This window comes from Amblyraja radiata, chromosome 35, assembly GCF_010909765.2.
Source record: "Amblyraja radiata isolate CabotCenter1 chromosome 35, sAmbRad1.1.pri, whole genome shotgun sequence".
Taxonomy (NCBI): Eukaryota; Metazoa; Chordata; class Chondrichthyes; order Rajiformes; family Rajidae; genus Amblyraja; species Amblyraja radiata.
Window position 1 is genome coordinate 5,318,842 of NC_045990.1, and position 18,766 is coordinate 5,337,607.

Consider the following 18,766-nt stretch of genomic DNA (forward strand, 5'->3'; position numbering starts at 1 on the left):
ATAGAATGCAGGATATATAGTGTTATAATGATATGTTACAGTATTAACATGTTGATTCTGCCTTAAAAGTGGTAATAACAGCCCACTGAGTCCACACCCATCACTCGAACACTAGCGCTATCCTCCACACTTGGGACAATTTACAGAAGCCAATTAACCGACCAAACTTCAAGTGTTTTGAGTGTGGGAGGAAACCGGAGCACCCGGAGAAAACCCACGCGGTTACGGGGAGAACGTACAAACTCCACCCGTAGTCAGGATCGAACCCGGGTCTCTGGTGCTGGGAGGCAGCAATTCTACCGCTGCACCACCGTGCCTCCTCAAGGTGTGTGATTGTATGAGGTCAGAGGTGAACAGCGGGCAACATAGGAAATAGGTGCAGGAGGAGGCCCTTCGAGCCTGCACCACCAGGGAAGATGTCGCAGATCAGTCTGAAGAAGGGTTTCATCCCGAAACGTTGCCTATTTCCTTCGCTCCATAGATGCTGCTGCACCCGCTGAGTTTCTCCAGCACTTTTGTCCACCAGGGAAGATGTCGTCTCGGTTTACAGTTCGTGGGTGGTCTCGGGTAACATCTGTGTTTACATCGTGGTGTCCTAGGGCTTCCGGAGGTGGTGAGACGTCAAGAGAGAGATCCAACCGCTACCCTTTTGCCGCAGAGCGGGCTCAGTACTGCGCTGCTGCTCTCTCCGCCTTGACCACGTACCCTTTGGACTTGATGATCCCTCTGTTTTTAATAACGGCTGAGTACCGGAGGATCCAGCGCGGTGCCCATTGGGCCGTGCCCGGACCCCGCACGCTGGCACCAAGGGCATCCTGGAACGGTCCCAGCGGGAGGATATCTGGGCAAGGAAGGAAACCTCAGTGAAACGTCTAGACTTTAGAGACACAGTGCGGAAACAGGCCCTACGGCCCACCGAGATCGCGCTGACCAGCGATCACCCCGTACACTAACACTATCCTACACACACTAGGGACAATGTATAATTTTACTGATGCCTATTAACCTACAAACCTGCAGGTCTTTGTAGTGTGGGAGGAAACGGGAGCAACCGGTGAAAACCCACGCAGGTCACGGGGAGAACGTACAAACTCCGTACAGACAGCACCCGTAGTCAAGAGCCTGGGTCTCTGGCTTGGTGAGGCAGCAACTCTACCGCTGCGCCACCGTGCCATGCTTATAAACAGTGCCATGTGTATAAACCATGTGCTAGGATAGGATAGTGGCATTTAAAAGACTTTCAAAGACTTTCCTAGCATCCGAGGCCAGGATCGAACCCGGGTCTCTGGCGCTGGGAGGCAGCAGCTCTACCCGCTGCACCACTGTGTTGAGATGGGGCTTGAACCGGTGATTTTTTGGTGCAAACTGTGTTCCTGCCGAGGTGATCCACTGGAGGCTGACCAGCAGCGGAGAACCAGGCCTTCTGGAGGACCAGTGAGAAGCTGTGCCATAGCCTGGCAGGTCGACAGAGCCGGGGTTAGCGCCGCGGAGAGGACCCGGCGGTGATAGTGGAGGGGTCGGCACGGCGGTCGATGATGGCGCCGACTGATAGATGAGGACGGACACGTGGAAGTGAGGACGCCGCCGCCGAGGGAAGGTACAAAGGAGGAGCCGGCGTGGTGGGGACCGCTGTGAGGGGGGGGGGGGTGGGGGGGGAGAGCAACGGGGACCCGGCATGGGGGGGCGTACGTTGTAACTTGGTAAGTGCCCTTTATGGGCGACCATTTGCATACCTCGGGTGTGCAAGCGAAGAATTTCACTGTGACTTGTCACATGTGACAATAAAGCATTCATTCATTCATTCATTCATTCATTCATTCATTCATTCATTCATTCATTCACTCATTCATTCATTCATTCACTCATTCACTCATTCATTCATTCATTCATTCATTCATTCATTCACTCATTCACTCATTCATTCACTCATTCACTCATTCATTCACTCACTCATTCATTCACTCATTCATTCACTCACTCATTCACTCACTCATTCACTCATTCACTCATTGATACCAACACAGGAAGAACATGAGGATACTTCACCTGTGGGGTCATTGTGGGTCAACAGTTGGATGTTGTTCTCACTGGCGAAGGTGGTGAGATCAGGTGGTATCACACAGCAAGAGGCCAGGTTCACCTGGCAACTACTTGGCTGTACCTAGGGCAGAGAAAACCTGGGTTAGAACAGTAGCAGAAGGAAGTGGTCAGGTCGGGGGGAGTTCCCCCCGCCACGTGTAGCGTGTAATCCCGTGCTACCTGCTCCATGGTCGGATAGTCGGCGACTAAACCGTCTTCACCCACCTGGTTTGCCAGGTGAGGAGGGGGCTGTGGACCCCCAGCAGGACCAAGAACAAGACCTGTCAAAGGGCGGATGAGCTTCTAGCGAGCCAATGGCCACCCACACTTCAGTAGAAGTTGCGATCACTGTTGTACATAGCGTCGTGAGGAATGATGATGATAAAACACACACACACCAAAATCCTGTACTTCCAGCGGCGGAAGTCCGCAGGAACTGGAGGACAGAGATGTGTGGTGCGTCCGTCACCGTTCCCGTCGGAAACTGGCACCAACATGTCGCTAATGTTGCCAACAATGATGAAGAAGGTGGTGGGCAACACTTAGCTTCAATGTGCAGGAAGGAACTGCAGATGCTGGTTTAAACCCAAGGTAGATGCAAAATGCTGGAGTGCCTCAGCGGGACAGGCAGCATCTCTGGAGAGAAGGAACGGGTGACGTTTCATGACGAGACCCTTCACCAGACACATAGTGTCATAGAGTCTGAAGAAGGGTCTCGACCCAAAACATCACCCATTCCTTCTCTCCAGAGATGCTGCCTGTCCCGCTGAGTTACTCCAGCATTTTGTGTCTCATCCATATTCAATTCAATTCAATTCAATTCAATTCAACTTTAATGTCATTGCACAAATACTGAGTATGGGTACAACGAAATGCAGTTTTGCGTCAGTCCGTAGTAGTAGTGCAATATAGAAATTAAAAAAAAGAAGATACAGAATAATCAAAAATACAGAATAATTAAACAATGGGGACGGAGGGACCGGAGAAATCTATCGGCGGGACTCCGAGTTCAGCAATGTGATGGTATAATTGTAGAAGCTGTTCCTCATCCTGCTGGTACGAGACCTGAGGCTCCTGTACCGTCTCCCTGATGGGAGGAGGGCAAACAGTCCATGGTTGGGGTGGGAGGGGTCTTTAATGATCTTCCCGGCCCGTCTCAGACACCGTTTTCGGTGGAGGGCATCCATGGCAGGGAGCGGGGCACCGATGATGTGCTGCGCGGTTTTCACCACCCGTTGTGGTGCCTTCCTGTCCGCAACAGTGCAGCTGCTGTACCATACCGTGAAGCAGGTGGTCAGGATGCTCTCGATGGTACAGCGGTAGAAGTTGGTCAGTATCTGGGGGGACAGGTGGGCTTTCTTGAGCCTCCTCAGGAAGTAAAGGCGCTGCTGTGCCTTTTTGATCAGCTTGGAGGTGTTGAGGGACCAGGACAAATCCTCCGAGATATGTACCCCGAGGAATTTGTAGCTGGAGACGCGCTCCACCTCAGTCCTGTTTATATGGATGGGGGTATGACTGTATATATATATACAGGTATATATATATACACAATGTTTTTCATTTTATTTATTGCTTTCGTTTCATTTTTCCATCTAGTACATAAAAAATGTAATAGTGAACCAACTACACCATAACATTTGAACTTTGAATTCATATTAATATTCAAGGCTTACAAGATGATGCCATCTTACATATATCCTGAAGAAACAGAGGGGACCTCATTGAAACTTACTGAATAGGGAAAGGCTTGGATCGAGTAAATGTGGAGAGGATGTTTCCACTAGTGGGAGAGTCTAGGACTAGAGGTCACAGCCTCAGAATTAAAGGATGTTCCTTTGGGAAGATGAGGAGAAATGTCTTTAGTCAGAGGGTGGTGAATCTGTGGAATTCATTGCCACAGACGGCTGTGGTGGCCGATTGATATTTTTAAGGCGGAGATTGACAGGTTCTTGATTAATAAGGGCGTTGATGGTTTTGGGGAGAAGGCAGGAGAATGGGGTTGAGATAGATCAGCCATGATTGAATGGCGTAGCAGACCTGATGGGTTGAATAGCCTAATTCAGCTCCTATGACGTAGGAACTTGGATGAGCAAAGGGGTGGGGGTGATGGATGGTGTCAGGGAACAAGCCAATGAGCAACACAAGGTATGTTTGTACCTGAGCATTTAGGCAAAGGGCCTCCAGCAGTTGGTGGTCCAGGTCGGACACTCCGATAGACGACACCTTCTTCTCTTGGACCAGAGCCTCCATCTCCTCCCAGGGAGGTTGCAGCTCCTCCAGGGATCGGCGCTCACCTCCGGACAGTGGGGGCAGGGCCAGGATAATGGAGTCAAACTGAGTCACTCCCAGCTCCAGGCAGGCTGCAAATCAACAGAGAATACCTGCCCTTAGTCCTCAGCTGAAGGAGTCCAAATATATAGAGTGTCCAGTCATAGGGTCATACAGTGTGGAAACAGGCCCTTCGGCCCAACTTGCCCACACCAACCAACATGTCCCATCTAGACTAGTCCCACCGGCCTGTGTTTGGCTCATATCCATCTAAAGCTGTCCTATCCATGTACCTGTCCAAACGTTGCGATAGTCCCAGCCTCAACTACCTCCTCCGGCAGCTCGTTCCATACACCCACCACCCTTTGTGTGAAAAAGTTACCCCTCAGGTTCTTATTAAATCTTTCTCCCCTCACCTTAAACCTGTGTCCTCTGGTTCTCGATTCCCCTACTAGAAACATAGAAACATAGAAAATAGGTGCAGGAGGAGGCCATTCGGCCCTTCGAGCCAGCACCGCCATTCATTGTGATCATGGCTGATCGTCCCCTATCAATAACCCGTGTCTGCCTTCTCCCCATATCCCTTGACTCCACTAGCCCCTAGTAGGTGACGTTTCATGTCGAGACCCTTCTTCAGACATTTTTGTCTACCTTCGATCCTTCCAGCATCTGCAGATATTCCTTAAACACCCTGTGTAACTAAGTTTAATTTGAGTTTGTTATTATGTGCACCTAGGTACAGTGAAAAACTTGAGGAAAAACGTTTCCACCCAGAGAGTCGTGAATCTGTGGAATTCTCTGCCACAGAAGGCAGTGGAGGACAATTCGCTGGATGGTTTCAAGAGAGAGTTAGATAGAGCTCTAAGGGATTAACGGAATCGAGGGATGTGGAGAGAAAGCAGGAACGGGTGACTGATTTTAGATGATCTGCCATGATCACATTGAATGGCGGTGCTGGCTCGAAGGGCCGAATGGCCTACTCCTGCACCTATTTTCTGTGTTTATAATTTAGTTTAGAGATACGGGCCTTAATTCCATTAGCCCTAAGAGCTTTATCTAACTCTCTCTTGACACAAGGTGCTGGAATAACTCAGTAGGTCAGGCAGCACCTCTGGAAAACATGGATTGGTGATGTTTTGGGTCGGGACCCTTCTTCAGACTCTTGCTTTTTGATGAGTGAATGGGGGCCTGAAAGTTATTAAAAAGTTAAAGGGTGTGAGTGCTGTCTCGGATGTAGGCGGTGGAGGCCAATTCACTGGATGTTTTCAAGAGAGAGTTAGATACAGCTAGCGGAATCAAGGGATGTGGGGAAAAAGCAGGAACGGGGTACTGATTTAGGATGATCTGCCACGATCATATTGAATGGCAGTGCTGGCTCGAAGGGCAGAATGGCCTGCTCCTGCACCTATTGTTCTATGTTTCTATGTTTTGTTGCATGCCAGCTAACAGACCTCAGAAAGACAATACATGATTCCAATTGAGCAATCCAAATGGCACTGATCCATGATAAAGGGAATAAGCTGAATAGCTGTCACATGCAGTTAGAGGAGATTTAATTGCCAGCCCATGGGAGAGTCCACATTGGCTCCACCTACCTCTGGACGCACTCTCTTTGATCATCCCAGGTTCAAAGCTGTAGATGAAGAGTTTGGCTGAGGAAGACAGAGAGAGGATGAGCAGGTATTTACACAAACAAGCCCCAGCTCTGTGGAGACAAGGAACTGCAGATGCAGGTTTATAACAAAATAAGACACAAAGTGCTGGAGTAACTCAGCGGGTCAGGCAGCATCCCTGGAGAACATGGATAGGTGATGTTTCGGGTGGGGACCTGTATTCAGACTCTTTCATCTTCAATAAGGTCACCTATCCATGTGCAGAGCTGTTCTATGTTCTATGTTCTAGATCTCCAATGGTTGAGTGATCTAAAGTAATGTACAGGTTTAGTTTAGTTTAGTTTAGTTTCGTTTAGAGATACAGCATGGAAGCAGGCCCTTCGGTCCAGTGAATCTGTACTGAGCCATCCACCAGTTCTACTCTACACGCTAGGGAGAATTTACAGAAGCCAATTAATTTACAAAGCTGCAGGTCTTTGGAGTGTGGGAGGAAACCGGAGCACCCGGAGAAAACCCACGCAGGTCTATAGACAGTAGGTGCAGGAGTAGGCCATTCGGCCCTTCGAGTCAGCACAACCATTCACTGTGATCATGGGTGGACGAAAATGCTGGAGAAAATCAGCGGGTGAGGCAGCATCTATGGAGCAAAGGAATAGGTGACACTTCGGGTCGAGACCCTCCTTCAGACTGATGGGTCCTGGGGGTGGGTGGAGGCAGGAAGAAGTAGCTGTGATCATGGCTGATCATCCACAATCAGTACCCCGTTCCTGCCTTCTCCCCATATCCCTTGACTCCGCTATCATGGGGAGAACGTACAAACTCCATACAGACACCACCCGAGGGTAGAATCAAACCTGGGTCTCCGGCGCTGTGAGGCAGCAGCTCTACCCGCTGCTGTCCAGGGACGGGCGCCAAAACTATTTCCGCAGATCCCATAGATCCAACACGAGCTCCCTCGATGAGAGACCTACCAGAGAGTTTGATGTCTTCTCTCTCTTTGGCTCCAATCCTCTCGTTATCTTGCATTAGACTGCAAACAGCATGCTCAGCTAGTGCCTGACAAAATAACAAGAGAATGAAGACTGCATTTCATAAGTAATAAGGAGAGAACACAGTGGTGCAGCTGGTAGAGCCACTGCCTCACAGCAACAGAGACCCAGGTTCGATTCTGACCTCGGGTGCCATCTATGTGGAGTTTGCACGTTCGGGTGCTCCGGTTTCCATATAACCATATAACAATTAAAGCACGGAAACACACCATCTCGGCCCTTCTAGTCCGTGCCGAACCCTTACTCTCACCTAGTCCCATCTACCTGCACTCAGACCATAACCCTCCATTCCTTTCCCATCCATATACCTGTCCAATTTATTTTTAAATGATAAAATCGAACCTGCCTCCACCACTTCCACTGGAAGCTCGTTCCACACAGCTACCACTCTCTGAGTAAAGAAGTTCCCCCTAAACTTCTGTCCCTTAATTCTCAAATCATGTCCTCTAGTTTGAATCTTCCCTACTCTCAATGAAAAAAGCTTATCCACGTCAATTCTGTCTATCTCTCTCATAATTTTAAAGACCTCTATCAAGTCCCCCCTTAACCTTCTGCGCTCCAAAGAATAAAGACCTATCTTGTTCAACCTTTCTCTGGAACTTAGGTGCTGAAACTCAGCAACAACGATGAGTCGGCCTATAGGGAGGAGGTCCAGCTCCTAGCAGCATGGTGTAAACCTCCTCTGTAGGGAGGAGGTCCAGCTCCTAGCAGCATGGTGTAAATCTCCTCTGTACTCTCTCTATTTTGTTGACATCTTTCCTATAATTCTCCTCCCAAATCCCAAAGACGTATGGGTTTGTCAGATAATTAACCCTCTGCAACTTGCCCATAATGAGTAGGGAGTGGAGGAGAGAGTGGGATAACATAGAACTGGTGTGCAAAATTGCTGGAGAAACTCAGCGGCTGCTAACGCACCCGCTGAGTTTCTCCAACAATTTTGTCTACCTTCGATTCTCCAGCATCTGCAGTTTATTCTTGAACATAGAAACGGACATAACTGATTATCTTCGGATCAATGGAAGACGGATGTAAACTAACTACGTCTCAAAAATCTCTTCTTAACTTTGGCTTAATTACGGCAAAAAATCTCGTGATTAAATTTTGGAAAAATGCAGCCACACACACCAATGCTCAAAATGTGGATAACAAATATGTCTGAAATGTTACATCCTGAAGAAATGAGACTCCTCCTGTTAGGCAAAACAGACCAATTCTTAATGATTTGGTCTTCTTATAATAATAATAATAATAATAATAATAATAATAATAATAATAATAATAATAATAATAATAATAATAATAATAATAATAATAATAAATACTTTATTGATCCCCTCAGGGAAATTCAGATGTCCAGAAGCCCCCAACCAACAAACCCACACATTCAAAACGAACACAGACAGAAAATACATAGAATACAATGTGGACACTACCTGAGAGCAATAAATACTTAAAAAGACCAATAATTAACAATTAAAAATTAAAAATTGCAAAATGCATCCCCCTACAGCCTAGCGGTCCGAATTATAAAATCTAATGGCTGCAGGGGTGAAGGATCTCCTGAACCGCTCCGTTCTACAGGGCAGGGAGAGGAGCTGGTTGTTGTTCCGAGTGCTCTTTTGACTCTCCAGAATTACATGGAGGGGATGCCCGGGGTTTTTCAGGATGACCTGCACCTTGTGCCTCATACGCCTCTCAAGCACATCCATCCCAGAGTCTACTCTCCCCTCCAGCACTGAGCTAGCTCGTTTAACCAGTTTGACCAGCTTCTTGTTGTTTTTTGCACTAATGCTGTTGCCCCAGCAGACAACAGCGTAGAAAATAACACTTGCAACCACAGTGTTGTAAAACATGTGCAGCATATCATTACACACATTGAAGGATTTGAGCCTTCTGAGGAAAAAGAGTCTGCTCTGGGCTTTTTTGTAGAGGGAGTCAGAGTTGACAGACCAGTCCAGTTTGTTATCAAGGTGCACTCCAAGGTATTTATATGTCTGCACCACCTCAATGTCAGCCCCTGCAGCGTTATATCGACTTTTTACAAGCATACGTTGCAACACAACCTTAGAATAAAGACTTAGAATAGCGGCTCTGAACCGGCCCTGCTGAGTGCCCCCCATCCCCCCTGGACTGTCTCCCTCAGATGGTCACGTCGCACAGTTTATTTATTTATTTTAATATTTATTTTTTTGACTTTGGTTGGAAGCTGCATACCAAATCTCGTTGCACTGATGGCCTCATCAGCAACAACGATGAGTCAGCCTATAGGGAGGAGGTCCAGCTCCTAGCAGCATGGTGCGCTGACAACAACCTGGCCCTTAACTCCAAGAAGACCAAGGAGCTCATTGTAGACTTCAGGAAGTCCAGGGGCGGCACGCACACCCCCATCCACATTAACGGGACGGAGGTGGAACGTGTTTCCAGCTTCAGGTTCCTGGGAGTCAACATCTCCGATGACCTCTCTTGGACACACAATACCTCAACTCTGGTCAAGAAGGCTCACCAGCGTCTCTTCTTCCTGAGGAGACTGAAGAAGGTCCATCTGTCTCCTCAGATCCTGGTGAACTTCTACCGCTGCACCATTGAGAGCATCCTTATCAACTGCATCACAGTATGGTATAGCAACTGCTCTGTCTCCGACCGGGAAAGCACTGCAGAGGGTGGTGAAAATTGCCCAACGCATCACCGGTTCCTCGCTCCCCTCCATTGAGTCTGTCCAAAGCAAGCGTTGTCTGCGGAGGGCGCTCAGCATCGCCAAGGACTGCTCTCACCCCAACCATGGACTGTTTGCCCCCCTACCATCCGGGAGGCGCTACAGGTCTCTCCGTTGCCGGACCAGCAGGTCCAGGAACAGCTTCTTCCCTGCGGCTGTCACTCTACTCAACAACGTACCTCGGTGACTGCCAATCCCCCCCCGGACACTCCTCCCACAGGAAAAACACTATGACTGTATACATGTAAATAGTTTTATTTATTGAAATCATATTCTATGTCGCTCTTCCAGGGAGATGCCAACTACATTTTGTTGTCTCTGTACTGTACACTGACAATGACAATTAAAGTTGAATCTGAATCTGAATCTGAATCAATGACAATAAAATATATTATTATTATTATTATTATTAGAAATTAAACGTTTCAGAACTGGGTGAAGGGTGGATAAAGATATTAAATGGGTCTCTCAATCTCTTTATTTTTATTTCCTTTCTGTCTCTCTATGTTTTTTTTTCTCTTCTTCTCTTTTTTCTACTCTATCTCCTTCTACCTTTTCTTTGGGTTTTCTTTATCTCACGAACTAACACTAGGGCTTATGACATTATTTTCTCCTCTATCTTGACTAATCTCATTTTCTGTTCTATTCTGCGATATTTGAAAATAGAAGTTGTGTTATCTCATTATGTATTAGATACTTATGTACTATATTATTGTACTTCTAATTAAAAAAAATAAAAAATAAAAAAAACATAGAAATGGACACGATGGGCCGAATGGCCTGTTTTCACGCTGTATCTCTAAACTAAGTAAAGTAAACTGAAAGAGCCAGAGGGGAATTAATAAGGCAAGCACAAATGCAATTTCAATAAATGAGAACAGTCTTACCATCAGTTCAACTTGATCACGGTTGATCTTTGAAACCCATTCACCCAAAGCAGCCTTGATGCAGTCCAGAATCTAGAAATATCAGTTTTACATCAAGTGTTAGTTCACAAAGTGGCTGAGACGACAAGTTAATGGATGATATGAAGATCTAGGATTTGCATATTGCTTTTATTTACACATCGTGCTTCGTGGGAGATTATTCGGACAGGATCTAACTTCAAAGATGGACGCAAAATGCTGGAGTAACTCAGCGGGACAAGCAGCATCTCTGGGGAGAAGGAATGGGTGACGTTTCGGGTCTTCAGACTCCTTTTCCTCACACACTCCAAATAGGTGCAGGTTTGTAGGTTAATTGGCTTCAGTAAAATTGTAACTTGTCCTAAGTGTGTAGGATAGTCCTAGTGTACGGGATGGTTGCTGGTCAGCTCGGACTTGGTGAACCGAAAGCCTGTTTCTGCGCTGTATTTCCAAAGTTTAAAGGCTAGACGCACAGAGTATAATATGTTCATGAACTAGTACAGACTGCCACCCATTCTCCGCCCTATCTACATTCTTATGTCCTTCTATTCTGAGGTAGCAAACATCTGATTCATTGTACTATTATTCACAACCTTGGACCACACCTAGAGTATTGTGTACAGTTTTGGTCCCCTAATTTAAGGAAGGACATTCTTGCTATTGAGGGAGTGCAGCGTAGGTTTACAAGGTTAATTCCCGGGATGGCGGGACTGTCATATGCTGAGAGAATGGAGCAGCTGGGCTTGTACACTCTGGAGTTTAGAACGATGAGAGGGAATCTCATTGAAACATATAAGATTATTAAGGGTTTGGACATGCTAGGGGCAGGAAACATGTTCCCGATGTTGGGGGAGTCCAGAACCAGGGGCCACAGTTTAAGAATAAGGGGTAAGCCATTTAAAATGGAGATGAGGAAACACTTTTTCTCACAGAGAGTTGTGAGTCTGTGGAATTCTCTGCCTCAGAGGGCGGTGGAGGCAGGTTCTCTGGATACTTTCAAGAGAGAGCTAGATAGAACTCTTAAAGATAGCGGAGTCAGGGGATATGGGGAGAAGGCAGGAACAGGGTGCTGATTGGGGATGATCAGCCATGATCATATTGAATGGCGGTGCTGGTTAGAAGGGCCAAATGGCCTACTCCTGCACCTATTGTCTATTATCTATTATCTATTACCTTGACTATTGATCCAAGGAAATCAATTTTAAATCTCACTCATGCGCCCGGCGCGGCTTTAAGTGGTCGTGGGACTTGCTAGCGCCCGCCGAGGGCTTTGACTTTGACTTCGGGAGAGGAATGGAGAGCAGGGGAGAGACAAGACTTTGCCTTCCATCACAGTGAGGAGGAGATTCACTGTGATGGATGTTTGTGTAAATTGTGTTGGTGTGTGTCTTGGTTCTTTTCTTGTATGGCTGCAGAAAGCAAATTTTGTTTGAACTTTATGTGAGGTTCAAATGACAAATAAACGGTATTGTATATTGTATTGTATTGTATTGGAGAAAGAAAAACAAAACACATTAATTAAATGTAAATTCATCATCAGAATATTAGGGATTGTTAGAGCAACTATCCATAATGGTGGGTCTTATTTTAACTGTTGATTAAAACCCAACTGGTTCAATAATGTTGTAACAAGGAACTGCAGATGCTCATTTACAAATAAAAGGACACAAAGTGCTGGAGTAACTCAGCTGGTCAGGTCTGGAGAACAAGGGTAAGGTCAAGGCCTTTGCCCGAGGGAGGTAATCTTCCTGAGATATTATCTAACAGTGACTCAGCATTCAAGTGAAACCATCGGCCAGAATCTCTAAGTAGGTGCATGAGAAGAATTTAGGAGATTGAGAGGGGATCTTATAGAAACTTACAAAATTCTTAAGGGGTTGGACAGGCTAGATGCAGGAAGATTGCTCCCGATGTTGGGGAAGTCCAGGACAAGGGGTCACAGCTTAAGGATAAGGGGGAAATCCTTTAAAACCGAGATGAGAAGAACTTTTTTCACACAGAGAGTGGTGAATCTCTGGAACTCTCTGCCACAGAGGGTAGTCGAGGCCAGTTCATTGGCTATATTTAAGAGGGAGTTAGATGTGGCCCTTGTGGCTAAGGGGATCAGAGGATATGGAGAGAAGGCAGGTACGGGATACTGAGTTGGATGATCAGCCATGATCATATTGAATGGCGGTGCAGGCTCGAAGGGCCGAATGGCCTACTCCTGCACCTAATTTCTATGTTTCTATGTTTGAAACGTCACTTAAGCCACGTTCTCCAGAGATGCTGCCTGACTCGCTGAGTTATTCCAGCAGGTTGTGTCTTTGCTTTTGGATCAATAGTTTGGTTTAGTTTAGAGATACGGCCCACCAAGTCCGCGCCGATCAGCGATCACCCCGTACACTGGCATTATCCTACACACTAGGGATAATTTACAATTTTTACCGAAGCCAATTAACCAACAAACCTGCACGTCTTTGAAATGTGGGAGGAAACCGGAGCACCCGGAGAACGAACAAACTCCCTACAGACAGCACCCTTGGTTGGGATCGAACCTGGGTCTGTAAGGCAGCAATTCTGCGCCACCGTGCCGCATAATGTTATCCAGGGAACCATTAGTCAAGCTGATGTATGAAGTTTCCACGGATTCACCAGGATCTCCAGAATTGCTCCAAATTCAGGGACAGTTTCAGGGAACTGATCCGAGCTCTCACCAACTAGAGGGTAGTCCTCCCATTTACTCCATTGGAGACCTTCAAGCTATCTTTAATCAATAGGCCTGACTTTGGGGTGAACATGGGGTGGGGACTGGACATTGTGCCTTCCTCCACAGTGCTATCCACTGTGGGGGGATGATTTTTTTTGTCTAATTGTAGTCCTGTAGGTCTGTGTCCAAGATGGCTGCCGTGAAGAGAGAGTGGACGCTGGCGCGCTTTGGCTGCCGCTGCTCTCTCTTCACACTGTGTTTTTGATTTTCTGTTTTTGGATTGAATTCTGTTTTTAATTTGTGTCTCTGTGATGTCTTTATTACTTGTTATATTCCGATTATATGTTTTTATTCCGATTAGTATGTAAGGTGTCCTTGAGATGTCTGAAAGGCGCCCATTAAATAAAATTTATTGTTATTATTATACTGTACTGGATGTTATCTTGCACTAAACGTTTTTGTCTTAATCCAATATATCTGTAAACTGTGGACAGCTTGATTGTAATCATGTATAGTCTTTTCACCAAAAATAGACAAAAAATGCTGGAGTAACTCAGCGGGACAGGCAGCATTTCTGGAGAGAAGGAATGGGTGACGTTTCGGGTCGAGACTCTTCTTCAGACAGTCATTTCACTGACTGGATAGCGCGCAACAACAAAATATTTTCACTGCACCTTGGTGAACATGAGAACAATAATGATAAACTAATCCCTAACTCACTAATGGCCAAACCAACACCACATAACATATTGTTCAAAAGGGAACTGCAGATGCTGGAATATCGAAGGTACACAAAATTGCTGGGGAAACTCAGCGGGTGCAGCAGCATCTATGGAGCGAAGGAAATAGGCGACGTTTCGGGCCGAAACCCTTCTTCAGACAGGACATATTGTACAGGGCAAATATTGGATGTGGAATAAACATTGTCCTTGCCAGCATTGCCCTCTTCTGGTGAAATAATTAATACTATATATTCTGGTTCAAACTAGACCTTTGGATTAGTCATCCTGTCAGCTAACTCTATTTGGCATTCGCTAATGGCCCCTGCCCTACTTAGGAAACCTGAACGGAAACCTCTGGAGACTTTGCGCCCCACCCAAGGTTTCCGTGCGGTTCCCGGAGGTTTTTGTCAGTCTCCCTACCTGCTTCCACTACCTGCAACCTCCGGCAACCACCTGCAACCTCCGGGAACCGCACGGAAATCTTGGGTGGGGCGCAAAGTCTCCAGAGGTTTCCGTTCAGGTTTCCTAAGTGGGACAGGGGCATAACTGTTAAAAACCTTACAGTTACAACTGCATGCACATTATTTCTTGGCTGCCAGATGAGGTTGTTGAGGTAGGGACTATCGCAACACTTAAGAAACAGTTAGACAGGTACATGGGTAGGACAGGTTTGTAGGTGTATGGGCCAAACGCAGGTAGATGGGACTAGTGTAGTTGGGACATGTTGGCTGGTATGGGCCAATTGAGTTGATGGGCCTGTTTCCATGATGTATCACTCTATGACTCCATGGTAGTATCAAATAATAGAAGGCATAGCTTTAAGGTGAGTTTCCAATCTCAACCAAGGGTGGCAAGGTAGAGTTACTGCCTTACAGCGCCAGGGACCCGAGTTTGTTCCTGACTACGGGTGCTGTTTGTACCGATCAGACCACGTGTGGAATCCCGTGCTCGGGGAAAACCCTGGAATCGGAATAAAGTGCCGGGAATTTCCACAAACCAACATTTGAAAGCACAGTTCCCAAAATGGCCATTATCCTCAGCCCTCCACGTACAACAGGTCCCACCCTGAACCCCGCACCACACACTACCTCTTGCTCTGGCGGCACGGGATGGCGTCTTGTAGAGTTGCACCACCTCACCACGTTCCCTGTACACATGGTGAGTGATTTTGCCGCGCTGAAGTCCAAGAGCCGTGAGCTCAAATCAGTCATCTCTGGGACCAGAGCTTCCATGTTCAACGATATCAAGCTGGTACAAATTTGAAATCAAACTAATCTAAAGCTGCAGTTTGGATGGATGAAGAACGTCACCTATTCCTTCAACTTATCTCCAGAGATGCTGTCTGACCTGCTGAGTTACTCCAGCATTTTGTGTCTACCTGCAATCTAACCTTAACTCAGCTAAACCTAACTCAACTCAACTAATCTTAACTCATCGAAACTTAACTCAATTAAACATCCCAACTAAACTCAACATCCCTTCAATGAAAGTAGTTTCATATCCACGCAGTTTTCTGATGATCAGTACTCCACAGTGGCACCAGACTGCCTGCCGTGATGATTATATAGTGAGAACCAGCTCCGGGATACCGACCAAACACAAGGACGCAACCAGGCACTTTCCTGAACTCCACAGCCAATGATCAAAGCTGGGCGGAGACCTCCCTCAGATGCTGAGTCACTGTTGGGTGATCTGTCAACTGAATGACTCTGCAGAATCCTGCTCTCCTCTCACCCCTGTGCACTCATTACTGCACAGTAAGAGGGCGGAACAGTGATAAAGTTGCTGCCTCATGGTGCCAGAGACCCGAGTTCGATCCTGACTACAGGTGCTGTCTCTGTGGAGCGTGTACGTCCTCCCAAAGACGTGTGGATCTGTTGGCTAAATGGCTTCTATAAATTGTCCATAGTGTGTAGGTTTAAACTAGTGTGTGGGTAGTCACTGGTCAGAGAAGGTTTGCTGCCTCACAGTGCCAGAGACCTGGGTTCGATCCTGACTACGGGTCCTGACTACGGGATTTATCGCAGTCGCTGCCTCAAAAAGGCTGGCAGTATCATCAAAGACCCACACCATCCTGGCCACACACTCATCTCCCTACTACCTTCAGGTAGAAGGTACAGGAGCCTGAAGACTGCAACAACCATGTTCAGGAATAGCTACTTCCCCTCAGCCATCAGGCTATTAAACCTGGCTCGGACAAAACTCTGATTATTAGCAACCACTTTCTGTTATTTGCACTACCAGTTTATTTATTCATGTGTGTATATATTTATATCATGGTATATGGACACATTTATCTGTTTTGTAGTAAATGCCTACTATTTTCTGTGTGCTTAAGCAAAGCAAGAATTTCATTGTCCTATACAGGGACACATGACAATAAACTCACTTGAACTTGAACTTGTTGGTTCAGAGTTTGTACGTTCTCCCTGGGACCGCGTGGGTTTTCTCCGGGTGCTCCAGTTTCCTCCCACATCCCAAAGATGTCTGGGTTTGTACGTTAATTGTCCCTAGTGTGTTGGATAGAGCTGGCGTATGGGTGATCGCTGGTCAGTGCAGTCTCGGCTGGCTGAAGGGCCTGTTTCTATGCTGTATCCCTTATATAAAATTTGTGAAATGATTGTGCAGAATTTGAGGAAACCTTCCATTATAGACCTAAGCAGAGCTGTACATTAATTTAGATCATTCAACCACAAAAACGAGAACAGTATAGCACAAGAACAGGCCCTTCGGCCCACAATGTCCGTGTCAAACATCACGCCAAGTTATACTAACCCCCTCTGCCTGCATGTGATTCATATCCCTCCATTTCATGCATATCCATGTCTAAAAGCCTCTTAAACACACCGATCATATCTACCTCCACCACCACCCCAGGCAGGACGATACAGTCACCCACTGTGTGGAGTTTGCACGTTCTCCCCGTGACCTGCGTGGGTTTCCTCCTGGGATCTCCGGTTTCCTCCCACACCCCAAAGACGTACGGGTTTGTAGGTTAATTGGCTTTGGTTAAAAAACAAATTGTAAATAGGATAGTGTTAGTGGGCGGGGTGATCGCTGGTCAACATGGACGGTGGGCCAAAGGGCCTGATTCCACGCTTGTATCTCTAAAGTCTAAAGGAATTCTGAGAGAGAGATCTGTAGACTAGGATGTGACATTGGCAGGGTCCAGCTATAAAGAGAAGTTATCTTATCTAGATAGACACAAAAAGCTGGAGTAACTAGCTGGACAGGCAGCATCTCTGGAGAGAAGGAATGGGTGACGTTTCTGGTCGAGACCCTTCTTGTCTTATCTAGATATGTATGAAGGAACTGCAGATGCTGGTTTACACCGATGATAGGCACTGAATGCTGGAGTAACTCAGCGGGACAGGCAGCATCTCTGGAGAGAAGGAATGGGTGACGTTTCTGATCGAGACCCTTCTTGTCTTATCTAGATATGTATGAAGGAACTGCAGATGCTGGTTTACACCGATGATAGGCACTGAATGCTGGAGTAACTCAGCGGGACAGGCAGCATCTCTGGAGAGAAGGAATAGATTCACCTACAGTATTCCTTCCCTCCATAGATACCGCCTGCCCTGCTGAGTTACTTCAGCATTTTGTGTCTATCACTTGTCTTACCTAGGGTTCCTTTCACTGGAACCAAGGTTGTAGAGGGAGATGTATTCAAAGTGATACATTTATTACAGATTACATTATTTTAAACTATATGCAGTTTTCAGCTTGTTATTTTTAGATATGATGCCCAGAGCTTTTAAACCACATTAATTTAATTGGAAACTATACATAGTTTACAGCTCATTATATTTAGATATGGTGTACAGCGCTTTTAACTTCATTAATTTAAGTACAAACCATTTAGGTTTATGACAGATCTTTCGTTAGATATATTGCAGAGTGCTTTTAAACTGCATCAATTTGATTATAAACTAGATAGGGTTTACAATTTCATTATTAGTTAGATGTAATACAGTGGGCATTTAAATTGCATCACATTAAATATATGTAAATGTATTTCTTTAGATAGACACAAAATGCTGGGGTAACTCAGCGGGACAGGCAGCATCTCTGGAGAGAAGGAATGGGTGACGTTTTGGGTCGAGACTCTGAAGAAGGGTCTTGACCCGATATGTCACCCAATCCTTCTCTCCAGAGATGCTGCCTGTCCCGCTAAGAGTCTAAGTGTTTAAGAAGGAACTGCAGATGCTGGAAAATCGAAGGTACACAAAAATGCTGGAGAAACTCAGCGGGTGCAGCAGCATCTATGGAGCGAAGGAGATAGCCAACGTTTCGGGCCGAAACATTGCCTATCTCCTTCGCTCCATAGATGCTGCTGCACCCGCTAAGAGTCTGTCTTTTTAATGTCTATCTTCGATAGATCAGCCACGATTGAATGACGGAGTAGACTTGATGGGCCAAATGGCCTATTTCTATTCCTATCACTCATGACCTTATGACGATTCAACCGTCACCCATTCCTTCTCTCCAGAGATGCTGCCTGTCCCGCTGAGTTACTCCAGATTTTTGTGTCTGACATTGATCTTATGACTGACTACATGACCACGACCAATTGAAGAAGGGTTTCGACCCGAAACGTTGCCTATTTCCTTCGCTCCATAGATGCTGCCTCACCCGCTGAGTTTCTCCAGCACTTTTGTCTACCTTCGATTTTCCAGCATCTGCAGTTCCTTCTTAAACATGTCCAATTGTACTTCTTCCAGTTGC

The 18,766-nt window shown here is 46.3% G+C and overlaps 1 protein-coding gene across 1 annotated transcript; it reads right to left on the reverse strand.

Moving 5' to 3' along the window:
• Positions 1-202: 202 nt before the first annotated feature.
• On the reverse strand, positions 203-15,625 carry LOC116991970 (glutamate--cysteine ligase regulatory subunit-like). The gene is made up of 7 exons (XM_033050986.1): positions 15,127-15,625; positions 10,610-10,681; positions 6,932-7,016; positions 5,943-5,999; positions 4,237-4,439; positions 2,047-2,161; positions 203-841 (listed from the first exon to the last, which is right to left on the reverse strand). The coding sequence occupies exons 1-7, from the start codon at positions 15,268-15,270 to the stop codon at positions 666-668; spliced, it is 852 nt and encodes a 283-aa protein (XP_032906877.1). The 5' UTR covers positions 15,271-15,625; the 3' UTR covers positions 203-665.
• Between the last annotated feature and the right edge of the window lie 3,141 nt (positions 15,626-18,766).

Excerpts from the sequence above, each read along its gene's own strand:
- LOC116991970 (XM_033050986.1), bottom strand. The coding sequence starts at position 15,270 with ATGGAAGCTCTGGTCCCAGAGATGACTGATTTGAGCTCACGGCTCTTG. Across the intron at positions 7,017-10,609 it reads GTGATCAAGTTGAACTGATG|GCACTAGCTGAGCATGCTGT; the intron begins GTAAGACTGTTC and ends TTATTTTGTCAG. Across the intron at positions 4,440-5,942 it reads CAAAGAGAGTGCGTCCAGAG|CCTGCCTGGAGCTGGGAGTG; the intron begins GTAGGTGGAGCC and ends GTTGATTTGCAG.